The sequence below is a fragment of the Anabas testudineus genome, chromosome 18, assembly GCF_900324465.2.
Source record: "Anabas testudineus chromosome 18, fAnaTes1.2, whole genome shotgun sequence".
Lineage (NCBI taxonomy): Eukaryota > Metazoa > Chordata > Actinopteri > Anabantiformes > Anabantidae > Anabas > Anabas testudineus.
Genome location: NC_046627.1, coordinates 30,612,953 through 30,638,730, shown reverse-complemented (window position 1 = coordinate 30,638,730; position 25,778 = coordinate 30,612,953). Strand labels below are relative to the sequence as shown.

The following is a 25,778-nucleotide window of genomic DNA, read 5'->3' as shown; positions in this document are numbered from 1 at the left end:
ACCATTAGTCACAGTTTAAGCCAAACCGGACTTAATAAAAGACGCCTGAAGAAGACTCCACTGATAAAAGCAAATCATAAAAAATAATAGAAAACGCATATTGACAAACCACAAAGGATCTGTGAGAATGTCCTTTGAGACAGCTAGAGCTGATAGAGCTGATGAGACAAAAGTGTGATTTTTGTCTCAACAGCTCTATGTTCACAGACGCAAAAATGAAGCATACAAAGAAAAGTACACTGTACCTACTGTGAAACACAGAGGAGGTTTGGTTATGTTATGGGGCTGATTTGCTCCATCTGGCACAGGGTTTCTTAAATCTGTGCAGGGTACAGTGAAATCTCCCCATATGAGGATGGGTTCCTTGTTGAGTCTGGTTCCTCTCAAGGTTTCTTCCTGTTGCCTTCTCAGGGAGTTTTTCTTGCCACTGTCGCCCTCGCCTTGCTCATCAGGGACAATCTGATTATTATGATTCATACACATTCACTGTTCTTGTACTGTTCTTTGGTTGTGTAAAGCTGCTTTGTGACAATGTCAATTGTAAAAAGCGCTCTACAAATAAAATTGAATTGAATTGAAATCTCAAGACTTTTAAGGCATTCTGGAACAAAACGTGCTGCCCAGTGTGAGAAAGCTTGGTCTTTGTCACAGGTCATAGTCCTCCAACAGAATAATAACCCAAAACACAGCTAAAAACACCAACAAACAAACAAACAAATCACTGGAGTATTCTGAAGTGGCCTTCTATGAAGCCTGATCTAAATCACATTGAACATGTGTGGAAGGAGCTGAAACATGCAGTCTGGAGAAGGCACCCTTCAAACCTGAGACAGCTGGAGCAGTTTGCTTGTGAGGAGTGGACCAAAATACCTGTTGACAGGTGCAGACATCTCATTCAGAGATACAGACATTGCTTGTTTGCAGTGATTGCCTAAAAAGGTTGTGCAACAAAATATTAAGTTAAGGGTGCCATCATTTTCAGTCTCCCCTATCTCAGTTGCTGAGATAGGGGAGACTGTACATACAACAACTGCTGTTGTTGGTATAGGAGATAAGAGGAGAGGAGCTAAAAATGTAGATGGAGATGGAGAGTGCTGTTTCATGGATGTTATTTTATTTTTTTATTTACAAGTGGTTTTTGGTCATTTAATTAATTTTACCTTTAAAAGGGGCCCTGTCTCACATTTGCATTCTGTACCCAAGAAATCTCAAGGACATTAAAGAAAGTGCAAAGAGACCCTGTTAATGTGCGCACATGAAGAAAAACACCTTCTACATATGAGTTTTGATTCATTCACTCTGCAGTTAGACAAGAACCATCCCACTTTAGATGATGCATCTCTACAATCTAGAAATATGGCAGAGTTTACTAAACAACCCTGACATCTCAGGGTGGAACCCAGGATGCAAAGATGCAGTCTTACACGGCTCTCTGCAGTTTTCTCACAGCCATCCCCGCTCCACAACTACCAAAACCCTATAGAGACAGTGTCTGCTCCCCGACCACCTGACTTATGTATATCAAAAAACAACTTAAGAGGAGCGATTCATAAGAACTCAATAAAATTTAAAATATAATAAAATTAAGTTATGTCACAGAACAAAATAAAAAGAAAACAATGAAATGTGGACTGGTAAATATTACATCTCTCTCTCATCTAAATCCCTGGTAGTAAATTACTAAGTGACCATCAAATTGATTTATCTTACTGAAACCTGGCTGCAGCATCAAGAATATGTCAGTCTGAACCCCCCACAGTCATATTAACTATTGGGTACCTATGGAAATACAGGTTATATTGTTACCCTAGATGACATAGCATTGACCTCAGGTAATAATGTAAGGAATCTTGGAGTTCTCTTTGACCAGGATATTTACATTTACATTTAGTCATTTAGCAGACACTTTTATCCAAAGCGACTTACAAGTAGGGTTCAAGGGTAGGCAGTGTAAGTGTGAGGAGGTACACTAACCAGCCGCAATATATATGAGGTAAAAGATATGTCATTTACCTCATACATCAAAGAAATCTCTAGCACTGCCTTCTTCCACCTGAGGAATATTGCTAAAATTAGGAGCATCCTGCCTCAAACTGAAAAACTAGTTCATGTTTGTTAAGTCTAGACTTGCTAATTCCATGTTCATCATTTATCTTATATTCATCTCTTTGTCAAACACCAATGTTTTCAGTCTACAGCAAAAGTAAAGCCTCACTGTTCCAATAATTTTGGAGGGGAGTGTAAATGTCACCATTGCAACTTTGTGTCTTCTCTCTCCCATAGTTGTGTTTCCTGTTCTCTGTGCCCCTCTCTCTGTACTTTTTCTGTACCTCATCCCTTTAAGCTGTCTATTTCCAGAGTGGAGTTACTGGCCCTACCAACCTGCCCAGTGTTTTTGCTGCTTCTTTTTGTCAGTCTTTTGTTGCCTACTGTTCTTTTCTCTCCACTCACCCCAACTGATCGAGGCAGTTGGCCACCCATCCTGAGCCTGGTTCTGCTGGAGGTTTCTTCCATTAAAGGGAGTTCTTACTCTCCACTGTGACCTAGTACTGCTCAAGTGGGATTGTTGGGTTTTCTACATTCAGTGATATTTTGGAAGGTCTCCTTACACTGTACTGTGGCTTAAAATGACCTTTGTTGTGATTTGGCGCTAAATAAACTGAATTGAAGAATAACAATTTCCATCAATCACCACTTCACAGTAGAGTGGTTAGGTGAAAGCCATCCTGTTTGTAGCATTTAAAGAACCCTGGGAGCATCAGGACAAAGATTCTTGGTGTGATGAGACAAAATTGAACTCTTTGTCTGTATGCTGCTCTAGCCTGCTCCACAGCACTCACCACCGTTTTGGAGAGTAAACTCCTCAGATGTGTGTTTGTGCCCAGTCTTCTGCAGGAACCATGTTCAAACCCTTTAAGGTCAATCTAAAGTTACTACTATCTCTCAGATGGACACATATGAACGCTACTGATGTTCATGAGCTCCTACTCATACCACAGTTGGTGATGCATGATCACATTACAAGCAGGTTACAAAAATAAAACGTGTAATATAATACCTTCATTTTTGATTGAAATTTGTAAACAAGAAACAACACCAACAACAATTGTGGCTTTAGCTAGAACAACAATGTCCCTATCATGCTTGAGAGATATCGTGCACTCTAAAACTATTAAAACAAACAAACCATAACTCAATTAAATCCATGATGACAAGATAGAAACTTTGATTTATTGGCTTAGATGAACTTTTTATATTGAAAACCCATTTCATGAGTTGTGTAACTATAATAATGTTGATGTTTACATGTGTATTTACCTGGACCAACTTGATTCACTTTTAAAACGTGTGCTCTTCTGGCCACCACACGTCCCTTTTTCACTCTCAGTGTGTTTGAACTCAAATCAATTGGCTAATTTTGACACTTTGCTTTTCTAAGGGACTGTTTTAAGTTAAAAAGTGAAGTCTCAGTGTAGTCGATAGTGATTATTAAGATACTAGCTTGGGATGACTCCCCCCTCTCCACCTCGGTCATCAACAAGTGTCTCGCGCACAGTCGGAGCCCTTTCACTTGCAAATGCACGCGCACAGACAGGAGCTGTTGGCGCTGTCATTGGTCCGCTCGTGGCTGACTGCACGAGTAGAGAGGAAGTTTAAGAGCGCGCCGGAGGATGAGTTCAGTGTCTGAAGTGTCCGCGTGACAAGTGGGCAGCTGAAGCGTCTCTACCGGCTTCATTCTCAACACGCATATCTTTAGTGTAGTTCAGCAAAAGTTTCGAAGTAATGACCAACACCATTAGGCTTGTAGTTGAGAAAGATAGAAACAATTAGTGGTTTGGGGGGTGATTAGTTAATTTGGATCAGCCGGTGAAACCTGTGGGCTAGGGAAAGCTGGCCTCGAGTCGCCAGTTGACGGCGACAAAGTGTGCTTCAGCGTCTCAGCTAGTTCGTAAGTTATCTCGCATTACTTTATCTGTCCAGCATGTACAGCATGATGGACCACGAGCTGAAGCCGACCGGCCAGCCCCCTTCTCACCAGACCTCTCAGGGAATGTCACCGGTCACCGGCAACATGACCGGGAACATGAGCAGCAATGGCAGCTCTCACCCGAGCTCCAAAACGGCGTGCGCACCTGGAAGCGACCCCATGGATAAAGTCAAGCGGCCCATGAACGCATTCATGGTCTGGTCCAGGGGGCAGAGGCGCAAGATGGCTCAAGAAAACCCCAAAATGCACAACTCTGAGATCAGCAAACGGCTGGGAGCTGAGTGGAAACTCCTGACCGACGCCGAAAAGCGGCCCTTTATTGACGAGGCTAAGCGTCTCCGGGCAGTTCACATGAAGGAGTACCCCGACTACAAGTACAAGCCACGGCGTAAGACGAAGCCCCTGCTGAAGAAGGACACTCAGGTGGGCAAGTACCCACTGTCAGCGGGAAATCTCCTGGCGGCGGCGGCGCAGGGACAAGGTGGTAGTCCGAGGATGGAGAGCTATGGCTGGGGCCCCACCGGGGGGTACGCCGGCATGCAGGGCGAGGCGCTCGGCTACACACAGCAGTTACACCGCTATGACCTGTCAGCACTGCAGTACCCACCTGCGATGACGGCAGCGCAGACGTACATGAACGGAGCCAACTCGTACAGGTGAGCCATGTCCGGGATCATTACGCTTTCTACACAGGTGTGTTCTAGTGTGTCCCTCCGCTGCAATATTTGTTAACCTTTTTGTAATCACGTTACTTACATTTCCCCCTTTGTTTTTAGGACTTGGTGACTCATCTTAATTGTCTTTAGCAATATTCGATAAAAGTTTATTTAAGGAAATCACAAGGTTCGACAAATGGTTTAAAAGCGGCCAGACTACTGTGTGGGCCTGATAGAAGCCTGCCTCCTGTATGAGATGAGACTCTCAGTATAGTTTTTGTGATAAAGCACATTCAGCTGCACCGAGTCCCAGAGAAACTCTGCATATGATGGAACAACAGACTCTGGTCTGTTGCCTACTTGTTATGCGGGTGCCACTCTGCTCTGGGTCCTGCACGGAATGTTGATCAGGGTGACTTGATGGCTCTGTGTGTGGTCCTCCACTCACAATGCAGTATTCCTGCAAGACTAATATCCCCAGTTCCACCTGTGGGTCTTTGCCTCCTGCTTTAGGTCCCATGCTCTGCAGGCTACAAAGAATCAACAGTTTGATATGATTATTGGATTCATTTATTCTGATACCAGAATACTTTGGGCTGTGTCTTAACAGTTCTTGCTGGCTCTCTAGCAGCAAAAGGCTTTTAAGCTTTTCTGAAAGATGTTTGATGTTAGATATGACAAAACTCATATCTAGTGCTGATGTCTCCCAAATGTTTTTTTTTTTTTTGTGTGTGTGAATCCAGCATTGCCAAAGATAACAATGTACCCCCATGTTTGTAAGAATTGTTCATTCATGTTTGAATTTTATGTTGGTCCGAGTGTATTACCGAGTGATAATGGTGGTGGAGCAGTTAGAATAACCCCTCCCCCTTAAAAAAACTTTTATTTTACTAATATTTTACTTACTACTTTACAGCTGTTAATACATTATTATTATATCAGTTTTTTATAATTATAAAATAATTATAATGATGAATTCTCTTGTGGCAACATTACGTCTAGATTGAAAAGCGGGAGTATTTGAGTTAAAGCCCACAGAGTTTGTAGTGGGCATTGTAAACCAGACGTGTTGATCTGTGCACAGTTCCTATCAATGACTTTGGATAGGTCTCAGCAGGCAGGTGCTCATTGTGAATAATGTGTCACAGTCTTAACACTGCTGCAAACTGACTCTTTGACTCACTGTCTATTGCAGTGTTGGGTTGAAATTTAGTAATAGTAGTAGTAGCATCCAGGCTCTTTACCTGAGTAAAAGTAGCAACGCCACAATGTGAAAAGAAGAGTACATGGACACGTGCAGTAAAATACGTTTTTTTTTTTTTTTTTTTTTTTGTATGACATAGCTGGGACTTATATTCAAGCTATTTTAAATGGTGAAACTTTGCTCCACACAAATGACCTCACTGTTAAGCTACAGTCCATTCTCTGCTGTGGAAACTCAAGTGTTGGTGGAAGGATGAAGTAGCAAAAACTCAGTGTTCCTTCTTCACTGAGCTTTATAGTGTTGGTGTGAAACATGTTACTGTGAGTAAAACTAAATGTCCTTGGGTATCAGGTCATTAGTTCTAAGGCTGCTGATTTGGTTAACAATCAAAACATTAGGTCTCCATTAAAAAAAACATACATTGCTAAAAGCTGGAAGTGAATTTCAGATTTTCATTAGTTACACAGCAAACCTGTATTAACACTTGTCTATACCTGTGGACCATATGGTGTCTAATGGACGTCACGCACGGCCCATTCTCATCCCCATCCCAGTATTTACTTAACTTTATTAACAGTCAACTTATTAAGAGCCTTAGCCTAAATATCTGACATTACCAGGTGTGCATATCCATTTATATTTAAAATTTCTCACATGGTGTCTAACTTGTAGTCCTCTTTACCCCACAGCCCCATGTCATACAGCAGCAGCCCCCAGCAGCCAAGCCCTGTCACGATGTCTATGGTGAAAGCAGAGCCTGTGTCCCACTCTCCTCCAACTGGGACACCAAACCACCACAGGGGGCCTTTGCAGGGTGAACTCAGGGACATGATCAGCATGTACATTCCTGGACCAGGGGGGGATGGCAGTGACCCCATGACGGCACAGAGGGGCTACACCAGTGTGCAGCAGCACTACCTCACAGGAACCGTCCCACTCACTCACATCTAGGACTGAAGTGGGAACACGGGTGGGGTGGGGGAGGGTGAACTGAGCGGGAAGACCACAAATGCTCATAGTGCTGGACAAGAGAGTGTCAGGTGTGGGGGATCTGAAAGTGGCAAAGAGACATTAGAAGTGAAGGGAAAACTGCCTTACAGTTACAGATGTGCCTGCGATTACACAACCAGTGTTCCGATTACTGAAAATGCTGTTTTTCTACCTCTGTGGCGTCACATCACTTCACATAAATGCCACACACCTGCCACCATAAGTACAGTGCTGAGACTCCTCCCTGCAGTCCGGATGAGGGAAACGCGTGTTTATTGTGTACATATTAGGAACTGTTACTTTGTCTTTTTAAATTTTTTAGAACTTATCCATAATAAGTCAGAAGATTGTTTAACATTACCCGAAACACTGACATTGGCTCCACCGCACCCAGTCAGTGCTGCAGCTGGTGCCGTTGCCCTGACGTGTGAGCAGAGCTGGGTGCTGCTGAGGGAAATGGACAAAAATGCACAACTTGAATAACAGAGCTGTTTGTGCCTTGGCTTTGGTTTAATTTTTATTTGTATTTTGTTTCTGACTGATGAAATTCTGTCGGCTGGCATGGAAAACACCTGTTTGGACAATCAGCATTGCATCAATTGGAAATGAATAGAAGTGATATCAGTGATTTGTGTTTTGGCTTAGAATATAGAACCATGCTGGTTCCACATTCTGTAAGTCACAGCAGATCAATGGGCTCATAGTTGATTCTGGGAAGCTCTATGCTTCTATTTGTGCTGCCTGTATGAGTCTCATTAGTTCTAATTAGTTTTAGATTTGACCTGCTGTTGTTGAGGTGCATTGTCCTGGCAGCATCCTGTGCTGGTGTTTGTTTTCATCATCACTTTGCTGTAGGTAGGAGTAGTATTGTTTTCCATTAAAGGAATAGAAATTTATATGAAATGCTACATTTCACTTGTTTTTATTCCAAACAGCAGATTAAGACATGTCTTCCAAGTACACTGGATTGACTGAATGCTCTGCAGACATGGGTTTCTTAGTGGCCCGTCAGTTGGTAGTGTTTTGATCAGCAGTAAAGAGAATGTATTAAAGTGTTTCAGATTAAATCTCCTTTTCCGATAACCTAATGATATCAGTCTCTAATAAAACAGTGTTGTTAATGCTGGTCCTCTCACACTGGCATCAGTCATTTTCAGTTTTTCTGTCTAACCTGCTTTCTGGTTACTAGTGCTGCTATGGAAAACTTTGAGTTTGAAAAAGTAAATATTGAATATGGTGGATTATTCAGAACGAAACATGCACTGGGAACACACAACTGACTTATTTTTATTTTTTATTTTGAAAAAGGGAGAGCCGTTTTATTGAAGTAGTGCATGAATGTTTACGTTGCTACCCAAGTATTTGAAAACTTAACTTTTATACTGACTTGTATCTCTATTTTTAGAATAAATTGTCTCATATGTAAATGCTGCCGTGTACTAGAGTTACTGTATGTAGCATTTATGTAAAGAGTGTGTACATTTTTAGGCTCTTATACTAAGAGTCTTCATTCATTTTTGATTAAAAAAAATCTTTGTTATGGCATTCATGACGATATTAATAAAAAGTACAAACCCTTTTTTTCATTCATGGTTTCACATTGTGTGTGTGTGTGTACGTGTACTAAACAGTTTAGGGACTGTATTGGACATTTATTTTATTTTTTTTTAGAATTCTGAGATTTAAGTCATTATTCCAAAGATAAAAAGTAAGGATTATGAACAAATTCAGAGCAGGAGTAAAATGTTCCTAGCGTCTTATTGCTCTTCAATAGAGGGAATTCTTCAGTACAGCATGATATTACTGAGAAAGTTCATCTTTGCTCCGAATAATAATGTGACATTCACTTGGCTCAGATGCCTCGTTTCCTACCATCACAATGCTGCTTAGTCAGCAGTGTTTTGAGGTGAACAATGGCTTTACTGAACACGTCTCTGGTGGGTTGACCAAATCTACCTGAAAGTCCTGTGAACGTGAGCTTCAAAGTGAAGGATAACACTTGAGGAGATCTGAGATTCTGTTCACTAATTATTTCTGAAGCAGAAATGGTCTTAATGTTAAATTTCATCTTTTTACACGAGATAACTTCTCTCCTTATAATACTCATTAACTCACAGTCAGAGGTGTTACTGTACTAACCAACACAAAAACTGAACTTCTCTTTGTAAAGCTACTGCTGCTGCAGCAGTTCACCATTTTTCAAACAATACTGCAGAGTTCTTTCTTTCCAGATGATCACTGCAATCATTTCCCTTTAAAAGCTGCTCCAGTAAACATTACATCTGTAAGAGTGTTTTGATGGAGAACAAGTTACTGCATTACAATTCTAATGAAACTTTGAGAAGACCAGTAAAACTCAGAATCTGGCACAACAGGATGATTTGGAAACAGTGAATGAATAGGCTTACAATATTACCAGTAAAAAACTAGTATGATCCTTAAACATTAAGCATACTCTGCATACTGCATTGCCTATAGACACACAGGCTTTCTGTTTTATGGTCTATGTGTTTTCTCATAGTTGTCTTGGGTCCCAGCTGCTTCTCCTCAGGTGAATGGGAAAAGCTGGTTACCTGCAGTCACCAGAGTGTTGGTGTTTGTCAGCTGTTGCTTCAAACATGACCTCATCCGTCCACACATTAGAGAAAAGAAGAATGACACACCAGTAATCATAACCGATTCTCAGCGTTTCCACAGGCGGAGCCGTCAGCTCTGCCCGAGGCCCCTCACAATGGAAGTCCGGACAAAGGTGAACATTAGCGGGGGAACATGGCTGTCTTACCGGGGTGGCACGATGTGATGGGTGAGGGTGAATGGAGAGCGATAGTCTATAGTATTGAGAATGATTTAAAGCTCGATTATTTACTTTCTTATCTTCAGCCCTCTTTTAAAATTCACTTTCCCCGTCGCCCTCCTCCCCTTCCCTCCCCTCCCCCCGTGTCTCCACAGTGAAGCGGGTGGATGGCCCGTTCGTAATTGGCCGTTTCGGAGGCGCTTTGTTCGCGGCTTTTCAGGCCGCAGGTGCATATAGTAAAGCCGGAGTCTCCGCTCCTCCCCCGGGCGTCTTTGTTCCCTCTCCCCGCTTCCCCCACTCCCCCGCCGGGCAGAAAATTAGCGCTGCTTTTGGGGGCTTCGTCCTCAGGCTTAACCCTTTCACCGACCGCGGCCTTTCTCATGGAAATGGGAGAGAACTCCGCACTGGCTAATCGGTCAGTGAGGGGAGGGGATGGGGAGGGAGAGATCAGGAGGAGGAGGAGGAGGAGGAGGAGGGGAGAAAGGATGAGGGCACAGGATCAACAGGAGGAGGAGGAGGATGGAGAACAGATGCCCATAGCCTCTCAAACTTAGAAAGCAGCACATATGTGAATGTGGCTACATTACATTAGAGCTGCTGTGCTTCTGCAGTTTGTCTGTATTTCACTGTATGTCTGTGTTAGTGTTACTAATTAGGCCTGTAGTAAAATCATAGTGAAACCACTATTCCTTCAGCACCCCTTCCGAATAACTCCAGGACCCCCCCTCTGAGCCAAAAAGGGTCCCTGGAATCTAATTACAAACCTTGAACTTTCTCAAGGACTCACAGAATCATAAACACATGAGTATGGTTCTTTAAAAAGTTCCTTGCTGGAGTACATACAGCGATATAAATCAAATCCCTTTCAGTAAAATATCCAGGCTGTTTTAGTCAGAGATCAGCTTTAAACAGGTCCATTTGAGGAATATGCAGATATTTGGTAAAATACCCCAACCTTGCCCCAACCAACTAGCGGAAGTTAGAGCATATATGTGGGTTGTTTTGGCTGCAGTCCATGGGTGGGTAGGGATGGGGTAGGGAGAGGTCTGTGGAGAAGAGGGTGGAGGGAGTGTCAATGGAGGGATTTTCTGGTCCAATACATCCCATCACTTAGCAACAAGCAGTGAGGCTTCCACAAGTGGTTGCCATGGATGTGCCGAGAGTGACTTAAAAGTCTCTACAAAGAGCTGCGGTCAGGCTGTGTGTGTGTGAGAATCAGGTGGTGGTTACCAACAGGGTTTTTAAGTGCGAATTGGCATTTACTTTGGTGACACAATCTAGACATTACCTCCATGTTTTTCAGCGATTGGATTTGAATCCTCGCTCCCCTCCTGCAAAGTTAATTTATGCTCACTCACTGACAGGTCAAACTCTCATTCACTGCCTGCTGTTGTCTCTTTCCTCAATGAACATTCCAAAAAAGTAAGAGGGGGAATTAGAATTACATCCACACAAAAAGACAGGAATGAGTTTGTCAGCGCTGCTCCAGCCTACGGGAAACCATCACTTCAAAAGAAGTCACAGAGACGCTGTCTGGATTTTAATATACAGTACCTGGTACAGATACACAGACCTCATGTCTGCATATACACAAACAGGTTAAATAGAGGAGGTTTGCAGATCGCAGTCACAATGGTAAAAGCAATAATCTCATACTTCTCTAGCCCTTAACATGGTATTATTTATAAACCATAAACCAATATTTATATTATTTATGTGTCTAATGACACTAAACAGGTGGGTGGCTGCTATTTTGTCACCTTGCCACATCAGTTGTGATGAATGTCAACTGTGATTACAAGATCTACTTAATTTTTTAACCAGTTTCACTGTGTGACTGTTGGCGTGCAATACCTGAGTGGGCCTGAGAGCGCGCACACAGACATACATTGACTGGAATGATAAACATCATTGACTTGAAAATAGCAGAAGTCACATCCTCCAGTAGAGGAACAAGGGTATGTGCAAACAGGAATCTACTGGATTGCAGTTTAGCTGAAAGGAATAGTTTTGATACTGGTAAGGAGTGCTACACAAATCATTGTGTGGGTCAGCTAATTCACAGAAGTTCACAAATTAATAAACACACTTTCTTACTCCCTCTAGTGGCATTTCTTTAACCAGACAGGAGATGTCTTCCTCCTTCCTGACCTAGACTGATGGAGGCTGGCCTGAGCCAGAGTTTCCTGTTGGTTCCTCAGTGGACCTAAAATTGACAGCCCTCTATAAATTATATGATTTGTCTGAGTATATATAGGCCTATTAGCACCTGGCTCACTGTAGAACATTGTCACTGTATTGTAGACAAACCTTGTCCAAGGATTGAATGGTTCAGAGAAGATAAGACATCTCATAGTTGTAATATTACAAACTGAACTACTCTTTAAACATCTGTGTTGTGCATGGCTGTTTTCTTTCACGCACAGAAACGCACTGCATTTCCAGATACTCTGATGAAAACATGGAGAAGATGTTTGTGTTGTAAGAAAACAGCTGCACACTAATTCCAATCCAGAGATGAACTTGGATATGGCAGCGTCATTAGATCTGAATAAATCTGTGGCTTGGTATTAGAGTGCATGACTTACCTCTTTCATTGAAGTCCTTTCTAACAACTATGAACTTGTGGACTCTCCTTTTTAATTGAACATGTCTGCTGTTTCCATCAACCTCAGTGATGAAGTGTTGACACACTTTATTAATATGTACAACAAGATTTACATGGTCAACTTTATTCAAAACTCAAAACAGAAGTTTTTTTTATAAACAGACTAATGAAACTGTCTTGGACAAAAATAATGGGACCCCTAGAAAAAATGTAAAATAATTTGACCATGGGGACATGTTAGACTAACATGTGTCCTGAAATTAGCAAACATGTCAAAGGTAAAGCATCTTGATGTTCCTGTGACTACAGTTGCACATATTATTCAGAAGTTTGAGGTCCATGGGACTGTAGTCAACCTTCAAGGATGTGGCCATAAGAGGAAGATTGATGACAAATTGAAGAGATAGAAAATACAAATGGTAACTTAGGAACCCAGAATAATTTCCATAGAGATTAGAGGTGAAATCTAAGGTCAAGGTACATCTACATCACACCATCAGTCATAGGTAGGTCAAAGTGGACTTAATAGAAGACGACTGAGGACAGCAAATCATAAAAAAAAAAGGTTCTGGGGGAATGTCCTTTGGATAGATAAGACAACCTTCCATAGTTACTTTAGTTGCATATAGCTGCTTTGCGACAATGTCAATTGTAATTATTTTATTATTTTGCTATACAAATAAAATTGAATTGAATTGAAAACTGGAACTTTTTGGCAAAGTACACTGTACCTACTGTGAAACACGGAGGAGGCCTGGTTATGTTCTAGGGTTGCTTTGCTCCATCTGGCACAGGGTTTCTTAAATCTGTGCAGGTACAGTGAAATCTCAAGACTTTTATGACATTCTGGAACAAAACGTGCTGCCCAGTGTGAGAAAGCTTGGTCTTTGTCACAGGTCATAGTCCTCCAACAGAATAATAACCCAAAACACAGCTAGAAACACCAACAAACAAACAAACAAATCACTGGAGTATTCTGAAGTGGCCTTCTATGAAGCCTGATCTAAATCACATTGAACATCTGTGGAAGGAGCTGAAACATGCAGTCTGGAGAAGGCACCCTTCAAACCTTAGACAGCTGGAGCAGTTTGCCCTGCAGCCTGCTGACTTTTTTAAAACCCTGGGGACAGACAAGAGCCTTGCATTCAGAAAGTGAAGGGCATGAGATAGAGTATACAGTGCCTATAAAAATTATTCATGATGTTTTAAAAATTCAGAAACATACCTCATTAATGTCAAAGTGAAAAAAGTTTCTACAAAGTAATGTCAATTAAATAAAAATATGTAAGGTGAAATCAGTGTTTGCATTAATATTCACCCTCTTTAAAATGAGTGATCTAATCTAACAGAGGTCCAGATATTTAGTGCTAGTAGTCCCATAATTAGTGAAATGGGGATTACCTGAGTGCAGTGAATGTGTCTCAAGTGATAGCAGTATAAAAAAAACTTGTGTCTGGAAGGTCCAGTCACTGGTTAATCAGTATTCCTGGCTACCATTACACCATGAAGACAAAAGAACACTCCCAGCAACACAGAGAACAGGTCACTGAAAAGCATAAGTGAGGGGATGGATACAAAAAAATCTCCAAGGCACTGAACATCCCCTGGAGTCAGTAAAATCCATCATCAACATATAGAAGGAATATGGCAAGTGTCTAAATCTGCCTGGAACAGGTCGTACACATAAACTGAGTGACCGTGCAAGAAGGAGACTGAGATTGAGAGAGGCCACTAACACACTGATGACTACTCTAAGGGAGTTACATGCTTCAGCAACTGAGATAGGGGAGACTGTACATACAACAACTGTTGCCCGGGTTCTTCACCAGTCAAAGCTTTAGGGGAGAGTGGCAAGGAGAAAGACACTGTTGAAGAAAACTTTAAATCGTTAAATCATGAATGGAGTTCACCAATAGGCATGTGAAAGACTCCATGGTCCAGTGGACGAGGGTTCTTTGGTCTGATGAGACCAAAATGGTGCTTTTTGGCCATCAGACAAGACGCTATGTCAGACACACACCAAACACTGCACATCACCACAAATACACCCACTGTGAAACACTGTGGTGGCAGCATCATGCTGTGGGGATGCATCTTGGCAGCCGGCCCTGGAGGGCTTGTTAAGGTAGAGGGTAAGATGAATGCGGCAAAATATAGGACAATCCTGAAAGACAATCTTATTCAGTCGGCAAGACAACTACGGCTTGGGAGAAGATTTGTTTTCCAGCAAGACTATGACCCGAAGCATACAGTGAAAGCTACGCATAAATAGTTTACCAACATCAAGGTGAATGTTGTGGAGTGGCTGAGTCAAAGCCCAGACCTCAATCCAATAGAGAATTTGTGGATGGACTTGAAAAGGGCTGTTTACACCCGATCCCCACGCAACCTGACAGAGCTTGAGCAGTTTTGCAAAGAAAAATTGCAAAAAATTCCAGTCTCCAGATGTGCAAGACCTATCCACGCAGACTCCATGCTGCGATTGCAGCCAAAGGCCCATCTACTAAATACTGAATGAATATAAATGCAAACACTGATTTTACCCTATATATATTTTAATTTAATTGACCACTTTGTAGAGAGTGGATCGGGTACTTCTATTAGTAGCAGAAGTACCCTTGTTATTTTAATAAAGCTGTTGTTAAGAAATAAGTAAGTAAGGTACAATGTATCTTCAGCTGCAGTTTAACTGTAAGGGGATGTCATTTTTAGGTTGCAAATACACTGCAACTGATTGAAAAAAAATTGTAAAATTGTAAATTTTATTTATTAATTTCTCAAGTTGTGGACTACAGAGGCAAAGGGTTAAATGATGGGTCTTTGTCCCAAACATTATGTACAATATTATGCTTTCAAGTTTGACATACAACATGTAGACAGGGAGCCAAGAATACTTTGTGATGTGTTTTCAATTGCTTTAGCTGGAGAAATAACAAAATTATCAGAACATTACATATTGTAGTTATTGTTTTATTTTCCAACTGTAAATTCTTTCAATTTACAAGCTTAAACAATGCTTTAAAAAAAAAAAAAAAAAAAAAAAGAGGAGTAAAGTGACGCAGGTATTTGCCTACTGATGGTTGTTTAGCCACATACTAAAACAACACTAAAAACAACACTTCCAGCCTGGAAGCTGTGTTCTGTAATCTGTTTTCATGTGGACATGAAAGAGCCTTTTTAAATCAACCATGGTTCCATGCTGTATACAAATGTGAAAACAAGTGGATGTTTTTTTTTTTAATTACTGAAGGCCAAGCTATCCTCCTTCTTCTATTCCTGTTTAAAGAGTATGTTCACCTGTGGGTTTTTAAATTAAAGATTATTAATGCATAAACGACTAAAACTGAAAGTTTTTATAACATTCAGCTGTCATTACCAGTGGACCTGTCTAACTGTGTTACCATCTTAAAGTTTGACCTGGGTTGGATGACATCATGCACTACGATGCTCTGTGTATTGTGTACTGAATGTCTACATTGGTCTATGCCTACTTCTTAATATTATGGAATTGGTTACAATTCAGCAACAAACTAAATCTCAGTGTTCATGTCTGTCACTTTTAAATGGACTCTAATCCAATTTTATGTATGGTCCCATTTATGTTCAACATTATTTAGTCTCTCTCTCCAACATCCATGTGCAAACTGGATCTAGAAAAGATTAAGCACTCTCCACACATTTTTATTACATGAGTAAAATCTGAGAATTTCATATGTATCAATGTATTACAGTGTGAAATTGGTTAAAAACCATCATCAACCAAACCAACATCTTTCTGATCAAAATTGTGAAAGGTGAAAATCTCAACTGTACTTTGGATTTTGTGATGAAACTTTGTTTGGTCCTTGGAACTAATTTAGTTCACGTAGTCCACTATTCTGTAACAGAACAGCCAGGTATTACCAGGGGCAGGACATCTACATGCCATAACTGAAGATAAATCAGTCTTAACATATGTTCAGGAATGTATCAGCAGTGCAATCAGCTTAGTTAAACACCTTCTGCTTGCTATAAAGGGGTGTTCTACTGTACAATGCAGGCAAACAGTTTCTGCTACAGCAGAGGAGAGAGTGCAGGGAGACGAAAGAAGAACTGACTTGTTTTGGGACTGAGGGGTAGGGCAGGTAGAGAGAGAGAGAGAGACTACAAACCTTGTAACTCTGTATTGAGGGGCAACTCAAGGAGCAGGGGTACTAAACACAAAAACATTGAGCTGTATTAATGATTAAACCTGAATTGTCATTTCAATACTTGGTATTTAGACACTTTTAGATGTGAAAAACTGTACGTTTATGTAAAATAATAATTTGAATGCATCCAAAACCGTTTCAATCTCATTTCCAAAAAATGGTTGTACCGATCAGAGTGGATGTGAGAAGCTAATGTTTAAGCACACAAAGCGTTTCCAAACATTTTAACACACTATTGTGAATACAGCATGACTGTAATGAGGACGACTGCATCAAAATGAATGTAACTGTAGTGCAATGCGCAGCAAGAGTCTGGAGCACCACCTTCCAGCCACACCAGTCAATCATAAAGCAACAGACAAGTTTCCAGAAGACCCAGTGTCCAGAAGATCTGTACATGTTTTTCATGTATCAGTTTGTTCTTTCAAGTTTAGATGATGCACTTTAAGAGAGTCTGCAGTGGGATATGGATAGAAAACTGTTGCCCTCTAACTGATTAGCCACGTCCTTCCCCTACTCTCTCTTCTTCTTTGGCTTTTTCTTGCGTTCTGGGCAGCTGTTCCAGTAGAAGAGGACCTGCAGAGCGATGATGCCATTACAGGCAGAAGATATGACGTAGGTGAGGGCCATTAGTAAGTCTCCAGTTTCCTGTAAGAAGACAATCCAGCTCCAAACATTAGACTTGTAACGTGAACACAAGCTGATCAGAAAACAACTGTATTTCCTCAATTTTTATCGTCTCTTATTGTAATGCTCCTATTTAGCTTTTATCCCTACGGTGATCTTGAGTTTTATGTACACATAACCTACGATCCTCTAAATGAGGATCTTAGGTTATGTGTATTCCCTATGTGCCACTGAAAACTAGAGGTGACAGATCCCACCTGAGCATATCAGATCGGCAGTCAGTAACCCACTTTTAAATCTCTTCTTAAAACATAATTATATTGGAGAGGCATCCCAGATGTTATTTAATTGCATTTACCTTTGTTTTTAATTTCAGTTAATTTGTAATGTTTTTTCATTGCTTTATGCTGGATTTTATTTATTTGAATTTTGTTGTGTTCTCTTTGTTGTAGCCTTTTTGATCTTTACTGTGTTTTATGCTCATATAAAGCACTTTGTATCACAAGTGTAGAAACATGCTCTATAAAGCAATCACATTTCTATATTATTAGTATTATTATCCGATCTTACTGGCTGTCAGCTAGAGAGGTACAAACTTTAACTAAATGGGTACAAATTTGTGGCCGATTAAAAGACAGAAGGGACGATCTGATTATTATGATTCTTACACATTCACTGTTCATGTACTGTTCTTTGGTTGTGGAAAGCTGCTTTGTGACAATGTCAATTGTAAAAAGCACTCTACAAATAAAATTGAATTGAATTGAATTGAAAGATGTAAATGTAGAGCAGCTGAGGTCAGTAAAGTAAACTGGTCACTTTGTAAGTTAAGGGGTTCTTGAGGTTTCTTTTGGAAATTTATGTGTACATATTTGGCTCTTATGAAAATGCTTGTGGACACAACATCATAGACATGCACACAGTGCTCTTGCCTGTAGTGAGGTGAAGATGCGGGCGAGAGATCCAGCAAACAGCAGGAAGACAGAGACAGCTGACAGCTGGCCAGTATGTCCATTACTGAAGTTGGTGGCTGCCTGGATCAGCTGAGACAACCACACATTTTCAAACGCGTGGGTATTACTTATGTTATTTACTTATTATTTTACCATACATGTGACTTTGCCTACCCTGCCAATGATGATGGCTGGCATATTGGATGCTTGCATGGTGGTAACCACTGACATGGGAGTGACTGGACACAGCAGCAGGACCACCAGGGAAAAATAAACAACCAGAAACAGGAGACCTGCGAAAAAGAGGACACAATTTCAGTCTCAATGTGGCTTTTTATGTTACATGGTGTAAGGACAAGTGGGTGTGCTCAGCAAATCCTGAACTAGTATTGCTGAGTCTCTATGCCCTCCTACCTCTACTGGTCCTTCCTCCATAGTGTTGAATGAGGAAGCCAATGATCACTGTCTGTAGCATAAGGAACAGAGCCTCACCCCAAGCACTGAGGACATTTTCAGAACATGTTAGTCAATGTTCAAAAAACACAGTCTGCTGAAAATAATAGTACACAAACATTATATGTTTTTATTGAACATAACATGTAAACATTCACAGTGCAGGGTGGAAAAAGTATGTGAACCTTTGCACTTAATAACTGGTTGACCCTCCTTTGGCAGCAATAACCTCAACCAAACGTTTCCTGTAGTTACAGATCAGTCCTGCACAACGATCTGGAGTAATTTTTGGACAACTCCTCTTCACAAAACTGTTTCAGTGTGGCAATATTCTTGGGATCTCTGATGTGAATTACTCTCTTAAGGTTATGCCACAGCATTTCAATCGGGTTGAGGTCAGGACTCTGACTGGGCCACTCCAGAAAGTGTATTTTGTTCTGTTGAAGCTATTCTTTTGTTGAATTACTTGTATGCTTTGGGTCATTGTCCTGTTGCATCACCCATCCTCTGTGGAGCTTCAGTTGGCGGACAGATGGTCTTACATTTTCCTGCAAAATATCTTAGTAAACTCTGGAATTCATTTTTCCATCAAAGACAACAATCCGTCCAGGCCCTTAGGCAGCAAAGCAGCCCCAAACCATGATGCTCCCTCCGTCATGTTTTACAGTGGGGATGAGGTTTTGATGTTGGTGTGCTGTCCCATTTTTTTCTCCACACATAGTGTTGTGTGTTTTTTCCAAACAACTCAATTTTGGTTTCATCTGTCCACAGAATATTATGCCAGTAGTGCTGTGGAACATCCAGGTGCTCTTTTGCAAACTTCAAACGTGCTGCAATATTTTTTTGGACAGCAATGGCTTCCTCCGTGGTGTCCTCCCATGTACTCGATTCTTGTTTGATGTTTTCCTTATTGTAGTCGTGTCAACAAAAATGTTAGTAAGTGCCAGAGATTTCTGTAAGTCTTTAGCTGACACTCTAGGATGCTTTTTCAGCATTCAGCATTCTGCACTGTGCTCTTGCAGTCATCTTTACAGGACGACCACGCCTAGGGAGAGTAGCAACAGTGCTGCAACAGTACACCCAAAACTGGTGTGTGTTTTAAAACGGCAGGACAGCTTTTTAGCAACATATCCAATATCATCACACTGATTGGACTCAAGGTTGGCTCACTCCTGGCTCCAATTAGCTCTTGGAGAAGTCATTAGGCTAGGTTCACATACTTTTTCCACCCTGCACTGTGAATGTTTACATGTTATGTTCAATAAAAACATGAAAACATATAATGTTTGTGTACTATTATTTTCAGCAGACTGTGTTTTTGTATTGTTGTGAGTAAGATGAAGATCAGAGCACATTTTATGGCCAATTCATGCAAAACTCCACGTAACCTCAAAGGGTGCACATACTTTTTCTTGCCACTGTAGTGATTACAACAGCAGAAAAGTAAATTAAGTAAAATGTGGACCAACCTAAAAGGGAATTTGTTGGTGATGCTGTAGATCATCGTTCCTGTGATGGCCAGCAGCTCCAGCAGCACGGACTTGAAGCTCAGCCCCTCAGCACTCTTTGATCCCATCAGCTTTAAGATCTGAGGCAGTTTCACTGTAAAAACAAAACATCATGGTCAGGAGTGTAACTTAGACTAAAACAACTACATCTGACTCTAATTCATACAAATTTAAAGTGGTGAAAAGGAAGCAGAGTTGAGCAGTTTTACCCATGACTGATCCCAGGATGATGCCGATCCCCAGGCCTTTGCTCAGAACAATCTTCAGACATGGTACTGGTGCAAAAAAACAAAAGTAAAAAACCAAACATTAATTGGGTCTTTCTGAGAGTGACTACATAGGCCTGGCTGATCTCAACTGCTGTGATTTCGTACTTCTCATGTTTAATGTGTGTTATTTTGGCTACAGACATTATAGAAGTTCTCTTCACTGTAAAATTATGTACTCAGTGCTTGATGTTTGCTGCTCATGTTATCCCCACACCAGCTTTGTATAAGAGACAGATGTGTTGCCCGCTAGCTAAATGACTAACAGAATAAAGGTTTTATGATCCTGGTTAGACTTCAACTGCAGCTTTAAAAATCCCATTTTTTCGAAGGGATTTGAAATGTTACACATATATTAAGATATTGCAAATTGTAAGTGGAGTAAAATTTGTGAAGTGAAAGTGAGTGGCAGCTCTTAAAACACCGGTTCCCGAAAGCCCCATCCATCTACATAAAACACATATAAAGCTAATTGACTTAACGCTATTCAATAGTTGGTTGCACGACGTTGCCTTATAAACATCATACATACAAGGAACTTCATACATTTTCTGTATACCACAATTTCAAGCAATATTAAAATACAACTGCTCGCTTACCGTCCAGAAAGTTGAAATTGACAAATAATTCGTCGTAGCATGATTCTGGCATAAAATAAGTTAACAGAAGCCCCTTAAAAGGATCAAAAAAAGATGACCCTTGGTCCAGTGCTGCGTTTTCCGCCATTGTTGCGACTAGATGTGACGTTGCCGTTAAATGTGTAACATAATAAAGGTCCTACCAGTTCAAGTTCCAATACAAGGGTTCCGCCTAAAAATAAAACGTCACTTAAGCCGTTTGATAATAAATATATAACATTTAGTTCTTCTTCTTCTACAAAATGATCTTAAAATAAAGCAATGTATGACCATACAGAGTTATTGTAATGGATCACTCAGTAAGTCATTAGGAGTCATTGTGTGTTTGTACAAACTTCGACTGACTCAACCAGAAACAAAAACAGATATATATTTAAAATCTACTGATATTGTCATTTTTTTGCTTTCATAACATGCATCACTGTTTTCTTAAAAGCACTATTTATTTATGTATTTATTTATTTGCCATAAACCAATATGCCATCAGAAGAAGGGTTCTTCTTTATAGCATGAATAGACTTAACTTGCAGTCACACAGTATGTCATTCAGTCTACAGTAAGCACAAATCAATCAGCCCTGCCAGTCCAATACAATAAAGCAGGTGCACCTGTGAAGTTCCTCAGGTGGGCATGGATCAGTGTTGCTTGAATATTCATAGTTGGAACCGTGCACAGTCAGACTCAGCTGCAGTTCTCAAAAAATGTTATCTGTTTCAGATAGCTGTGTATCATTTACCCATCCATAGGTGATAAGCCACAAAAAACATTTACTGTACAGTTTTAAGTACTTTACTGGATTATTTCAATTTTATCCCTGTGGTCAGTAACCATAGGAGCTGCATTGACAGCAACAGCTTACAGGAGATTTCAAAAATGTTGAAATTTGCAGTGGCAGAAGAAGTCATATTAGGAAAATGTCAGTATCATGCAGTAGTATGCATAGTTTTAGTTAATAAAAAATGTGCACAGTAACAAAGTAATTTGTGTGTTTTTCGTAAGATAAGATAAAATAAGATACTCCCTGAAGACAAATTTAGGAGAAAGAGAACTTTAAAATCTTTTTAAAATCTTTTTATTTCAGTATTTTATCCTATTGTTTTTAAGTTATAAGTGGTTACTAACTAAGTAAATTTATACTGCACTTTAGCGTAATGTTGAGGTACTTTATTTGTCTTTTAAGTTACATTAACCTGTACTCCACTACAGTCCAGGGAAATATAATACTTGGTTTATCTGACAGCTTTAGTTACTTTGACGCAGATTTTTTATGAAAAATATAACTAGCTAATGAATGCTTAGGTATTATTATGGATGAAGACCCTGTCAGAACATAAAATGTTAAAATCAGCTCCACCTTTAGCAGCTGCAACATTAATGATGTTCATATATCCTTTGTTAAAATCTTGTAATATTGTAGAGGCTATAATATTTTTCTTAATAGCTACTTTTGCTTTTGAGACTTTCAGTATATTTAGGTGTTGATCATTTTGTAATTTTACTTTATAAATATTTCTGTCTTGCTGCAGCTAACATCATTCCTCTGTTATCGAGAACACACCTCCACCTCTCTAGATTTCCCTCCGCCTGTTCCCTGCTCTTGCCACAGATCACAATGTCATAGTTCATGGAGATTCCTGTGTAACTTCATCTGTAAGCCAATGTTTCTGCAATGGCTCTGATTAATTTTTCACCTACTCTTAGCTTCACAATTGCTTGTTTTGCCCAACAAAACACACCTGTCACATTTTCCAATACTTTTGGAAACTACCATGACAAATAGGTAGGTTCAAGTAAACGATGCTGTCTTCTAAGTTGTGTATCAGATCCAGATGTAAACACCTGGAAGTACAAGCTGAAATGTTGTTGTTTTTTTTGTCTTATATTCATGTATTGATGTCAAACCCAAATGTTTTAGTCTACAGCAAAAATATAGGAACTGACATCCCTTTGCAATACTTTTGGAGGGGAGTGTATCTGCAAGGTTTACAAAAGAAAAGTCAAGTTTAAGTCTATTTTTCCAAGCCTTGATGGACCTGTAGCGCCTTCCAGAGAGGGTCAAACAGGGTGTGGGTGATCTCTGGTAATTTTTTAGCCCTACAAATGGCACAAAATAGGACCAAAATAAATACATGTAATTGAAGATATCACATTTGTTTTGTATATTATTGTTGTTGTTTATTTGTTTGTTTGTTATTAATAATCAAAAATGCACAACTGTAAGTAAAAACGAATAAAATATGTAATAGTGTACAAACTCCAGTCCAGCAGGTGGCAGTATGCACCTACTACTCTGTTTTGGAGTCCAGAGTGGGGGCACCTCAGACCCAGCTCCGGTTTTCCTGAACTCATACGATGGACAGTAAAGTGGTCTCTGGATTGTTTCAGACAGTCCCTCTGTCAGCATCCGAGCTGGACTTCTCGGGTGAGCCGTATTCCGTGTCCGTTCTTAAAGTCGGATACTGTCTCCCTCAGTCAGATGGGACGTTTAGAGCAGACGGGACCATTACTCTCATAAGGGGACCCAAGACTATACTGGTGGACACCGGAGGCCCGTGGGACCGGGACTTCCTTCTTAAAACGCTGAAAGAGAGGGGCGTGGAACCGGGAGATATAAATTTGGTCGTGGGGACTCACGGACATTCAGACCACATAGGGAATCTGGGTCTTTTCACGGAAGCTCAGATAATTGTAGGATACGACATCAGTGAGGGGGACACATACCGTCCCAGCATGCTGGCACACGGACATGTTTACTGTGTTGATCAACATGTGAGTGATGGTCGAAGCAGACACTGAGCCCAGCTGAGCAGCAAATGGTCAAAAACCTTAGTGTTAAAAAAAAGAAAAGGTTTTATCAGTTTCGAAATCAATTCAAAGGGTCTTGAAAATATCAGTCTATTAGCTGGAAGAGTCTCACACAGCTACTTGTTTAGGGTTGCTGCTGCCTTTTATGTATAAGAAACTTAGAAGGAAACGTGGTAGAAAGTAACAGTAACTTGAAGTGTTCAGAGGGCTCTGCCCATGTCCCACCTGAAGTATGAAATCATCCAGTCTCTTCAGTCTTCAGCACATGATGTAAATAGTTAGATAGGGTTTGCTTTTGATAATGAAGTTCCTCCATGCTGGAATTTACTGCCGTTTACAGCAGTTCGAAATAGCAACAGCAGATTGAAAGACTTACTCATAAAGATGACAGAAGAGAGACATTAGAGCTTAGATGGGGAAGTTCTGCACAGTTGCCAAGGTCCAAGTACACATTAGATCCTATATTACATGTACTTTGTTATATTGAAGCATGCAGGAAAGGTGAATTGCAAATCCTATATTATTTTTAACTGTACTTTTGGCAGTCACACAAATGTAATGACATGACTGTTCAGCAGTTACACAACTGTTTGTGGCACTTTGAAAGCAAACAACTGATTGCAACACTACCTTCCTGAAGAGATCTGGAAGCTGAGTCATAGAAACTGAACTTGTTTTACTTGAAAATGGTTCACTATTTATCCAAGTAGCCTTTTCAGTCTGAGGATAGACAGGACACAAATTTATTCTCTAGAGTGGTTCAGTTCCTTCCCGGCCTGTTCAGGTGGACTAGATGAAGGTTTAAGAGAAGAATGGAAGAAGCCATCTATACTGGAAAATCCTACACTCAACAGAGGTGGAGGCACCACCTGTTTCCAATTTTTTATATTGCCCTTTCATCCAAGATAAGACACTGTGATTTTTCCAGAGCCTCATGTTCTGCTGATTTCTCCTCTGACTGTGTCAGTTTTGACACTTGACATCTCATTTCTCCCACAGACATCAGTAGTTCCCAGTCCAGGCCACACAGGACAAGATGTCAGTGTTCAGGTGAAAGGAACCTCAGTCGGCACAGTGCTTGTTGCAGGGGACTTATTTGAGTGCTGCTCAGATGAGGACAGCTGGCGCAACCTGAGTATGAACACTGCAGTACAGGAGGTCAGTCGCCAAGAAGCACTACGCACATCTGATGTTATCATCCCGGGACATGGCCCTCCATTTAGAGTCATCAGGCAATAATCAAGGAGTTGTGGAGATACAGTAGGTTATGTAAAGAAGTGACTGCGCTGAGCTTTACAGCTTAACTAGAACCGTGTGACATCAATTAACCATACTTCATGTAAGAGCCTGTCTGTTGTTTACACATTGGTCAACACAAAATGAAGAACAGTGCTTCAGTTAACATCCAACCACCTGGCTACAAATGATTCAAGTTCAATTACTGAACTTGAATATGTTGGTATTGCTCATAACATGTTCTCAGCCAAAATGTGTTCTCCACTAAATCCCTGTAACAAGATGTGTGGAAAGAAAATATGAAGTGTTAAACTTTCTATGCATTACTGTTATGAAACAGATTACTCAGTATTTCATCAACCGAATCTAAGCTGACAGCTCCCTTTTTCTTATCTGGACAGTCTAGAAGAAACACTGAAGGCCAGCAGAGTCGGATATGTAGGAAGCGGTCTGTTGAGTTGTTATATCAGATATGTAATTTTGATGTACTGGCTCCTTGCAAGTAAAACTTTCAAAAGACTTCAGTGACTCTGTCATCTTTGAGGAAGTAAGTTTCTTTTTAACAACATGGTTCTTCGAGCCGGATCTCCTCTATTCAGGTTTAGAACTGAAACCATGCATAGGGGAGTGTGAAACTCCTTTCAGAAAGACCTCCAAATGAATTGCTGTAATACAGAGGCCAGAAGGGAGGACAGGTGACAGGATCCTAGCATCCGCCAAAGGAGCAGACTCACTGAACTCAGGGATAGGAACTAACTCAAATATTTTTCTGCATGAAGTGGAATAGAATGACTGTGTATTGAGACTTTAGTTTACGGTGAAAAACGGTCAAGGACTCAGAGTCAGTTAGTCAAATAGTTCA

General features: G+C 40.6%; 3 protein-coding genes across 3 annotated transcripts; 2 read left to right on the top strand and 1 right to left on the bottom strand.

Moving 5' to 3' along the window:
• Window positions 1-3,690: 3,690 nt before the first annotated feature.
• Window positions 3,691-8,408, top strand: sox19b (SRY-box transcription factor 19b). Its single transcript, XM_026352471.1, has 2 exons — window positions 3,691-4,644; window positions 6,538-8,408. The coding sequence occupies exons 1-2, from the start codon at window positions 3,983-3,985 to the stop codon at window positions 6,797-6,799; spliced, it is 924 nt and encodes a 307-aa protein (XP_026208256.1). The 5' UTR covers window positions 3,691-3,982; the 3' UTR covers window positions 6,800-8,408.
• A 7,492-nt stretch (window positions 8,409-15,900) lies between these two features.
• Window positions 15,901-20,976, bottom strand: mpdu1b (mannose-P-dolichol utilization defect 1b). Its single transcript, XM_026353491.1, has 7 exons — window positions 20,837-20,976; window positions 20,181-20,246; window positions 19,933-20,065; window positions 18,425-18,510; window positions 18,185-18,303; window positions 17,990-18,100; window positions 15,901-17,078 (listed from the first exon to the last, which is right to left on the bottom strand). The coding sequence occupies exons 1-7, from the start codon at window positions 20,961-20,963 to the stop codon at window positions 16,944-16,946; spliced, it is 777 nt and encodes a 258-aa protein (XP_026209276.1). The 5' UTR covers window positions 20,964-20,976; the 3' UTR covers window positions 15,901-16,943.
• A 2,208-nt stretch (window positions 20,977-23,184) lies between these two features.
• Window positions 23,185-25,440, top strand: mblac1 (metallo-beta-lactamase domain containing 1). The gene is made up of 2 exons (XM_026352347.1): window positions 23,185-23,644; window positions 24,680-25,440. The coding sequence occupies exons 1-2, from the start codon at window positions 23,228-23,230 to the stop codon at window positions 24,917-24,919; spliced, it is 657 nt and encodes a 218-aa protein (XP_026208132.1). The 5' UTR covers window positions 23,185-23,227; the 3' UTR covers window positions 24,920-25,440.
• The last annotated feature ends 338 nt before the right edge of the window (window positions 25,441-25,778 follow it).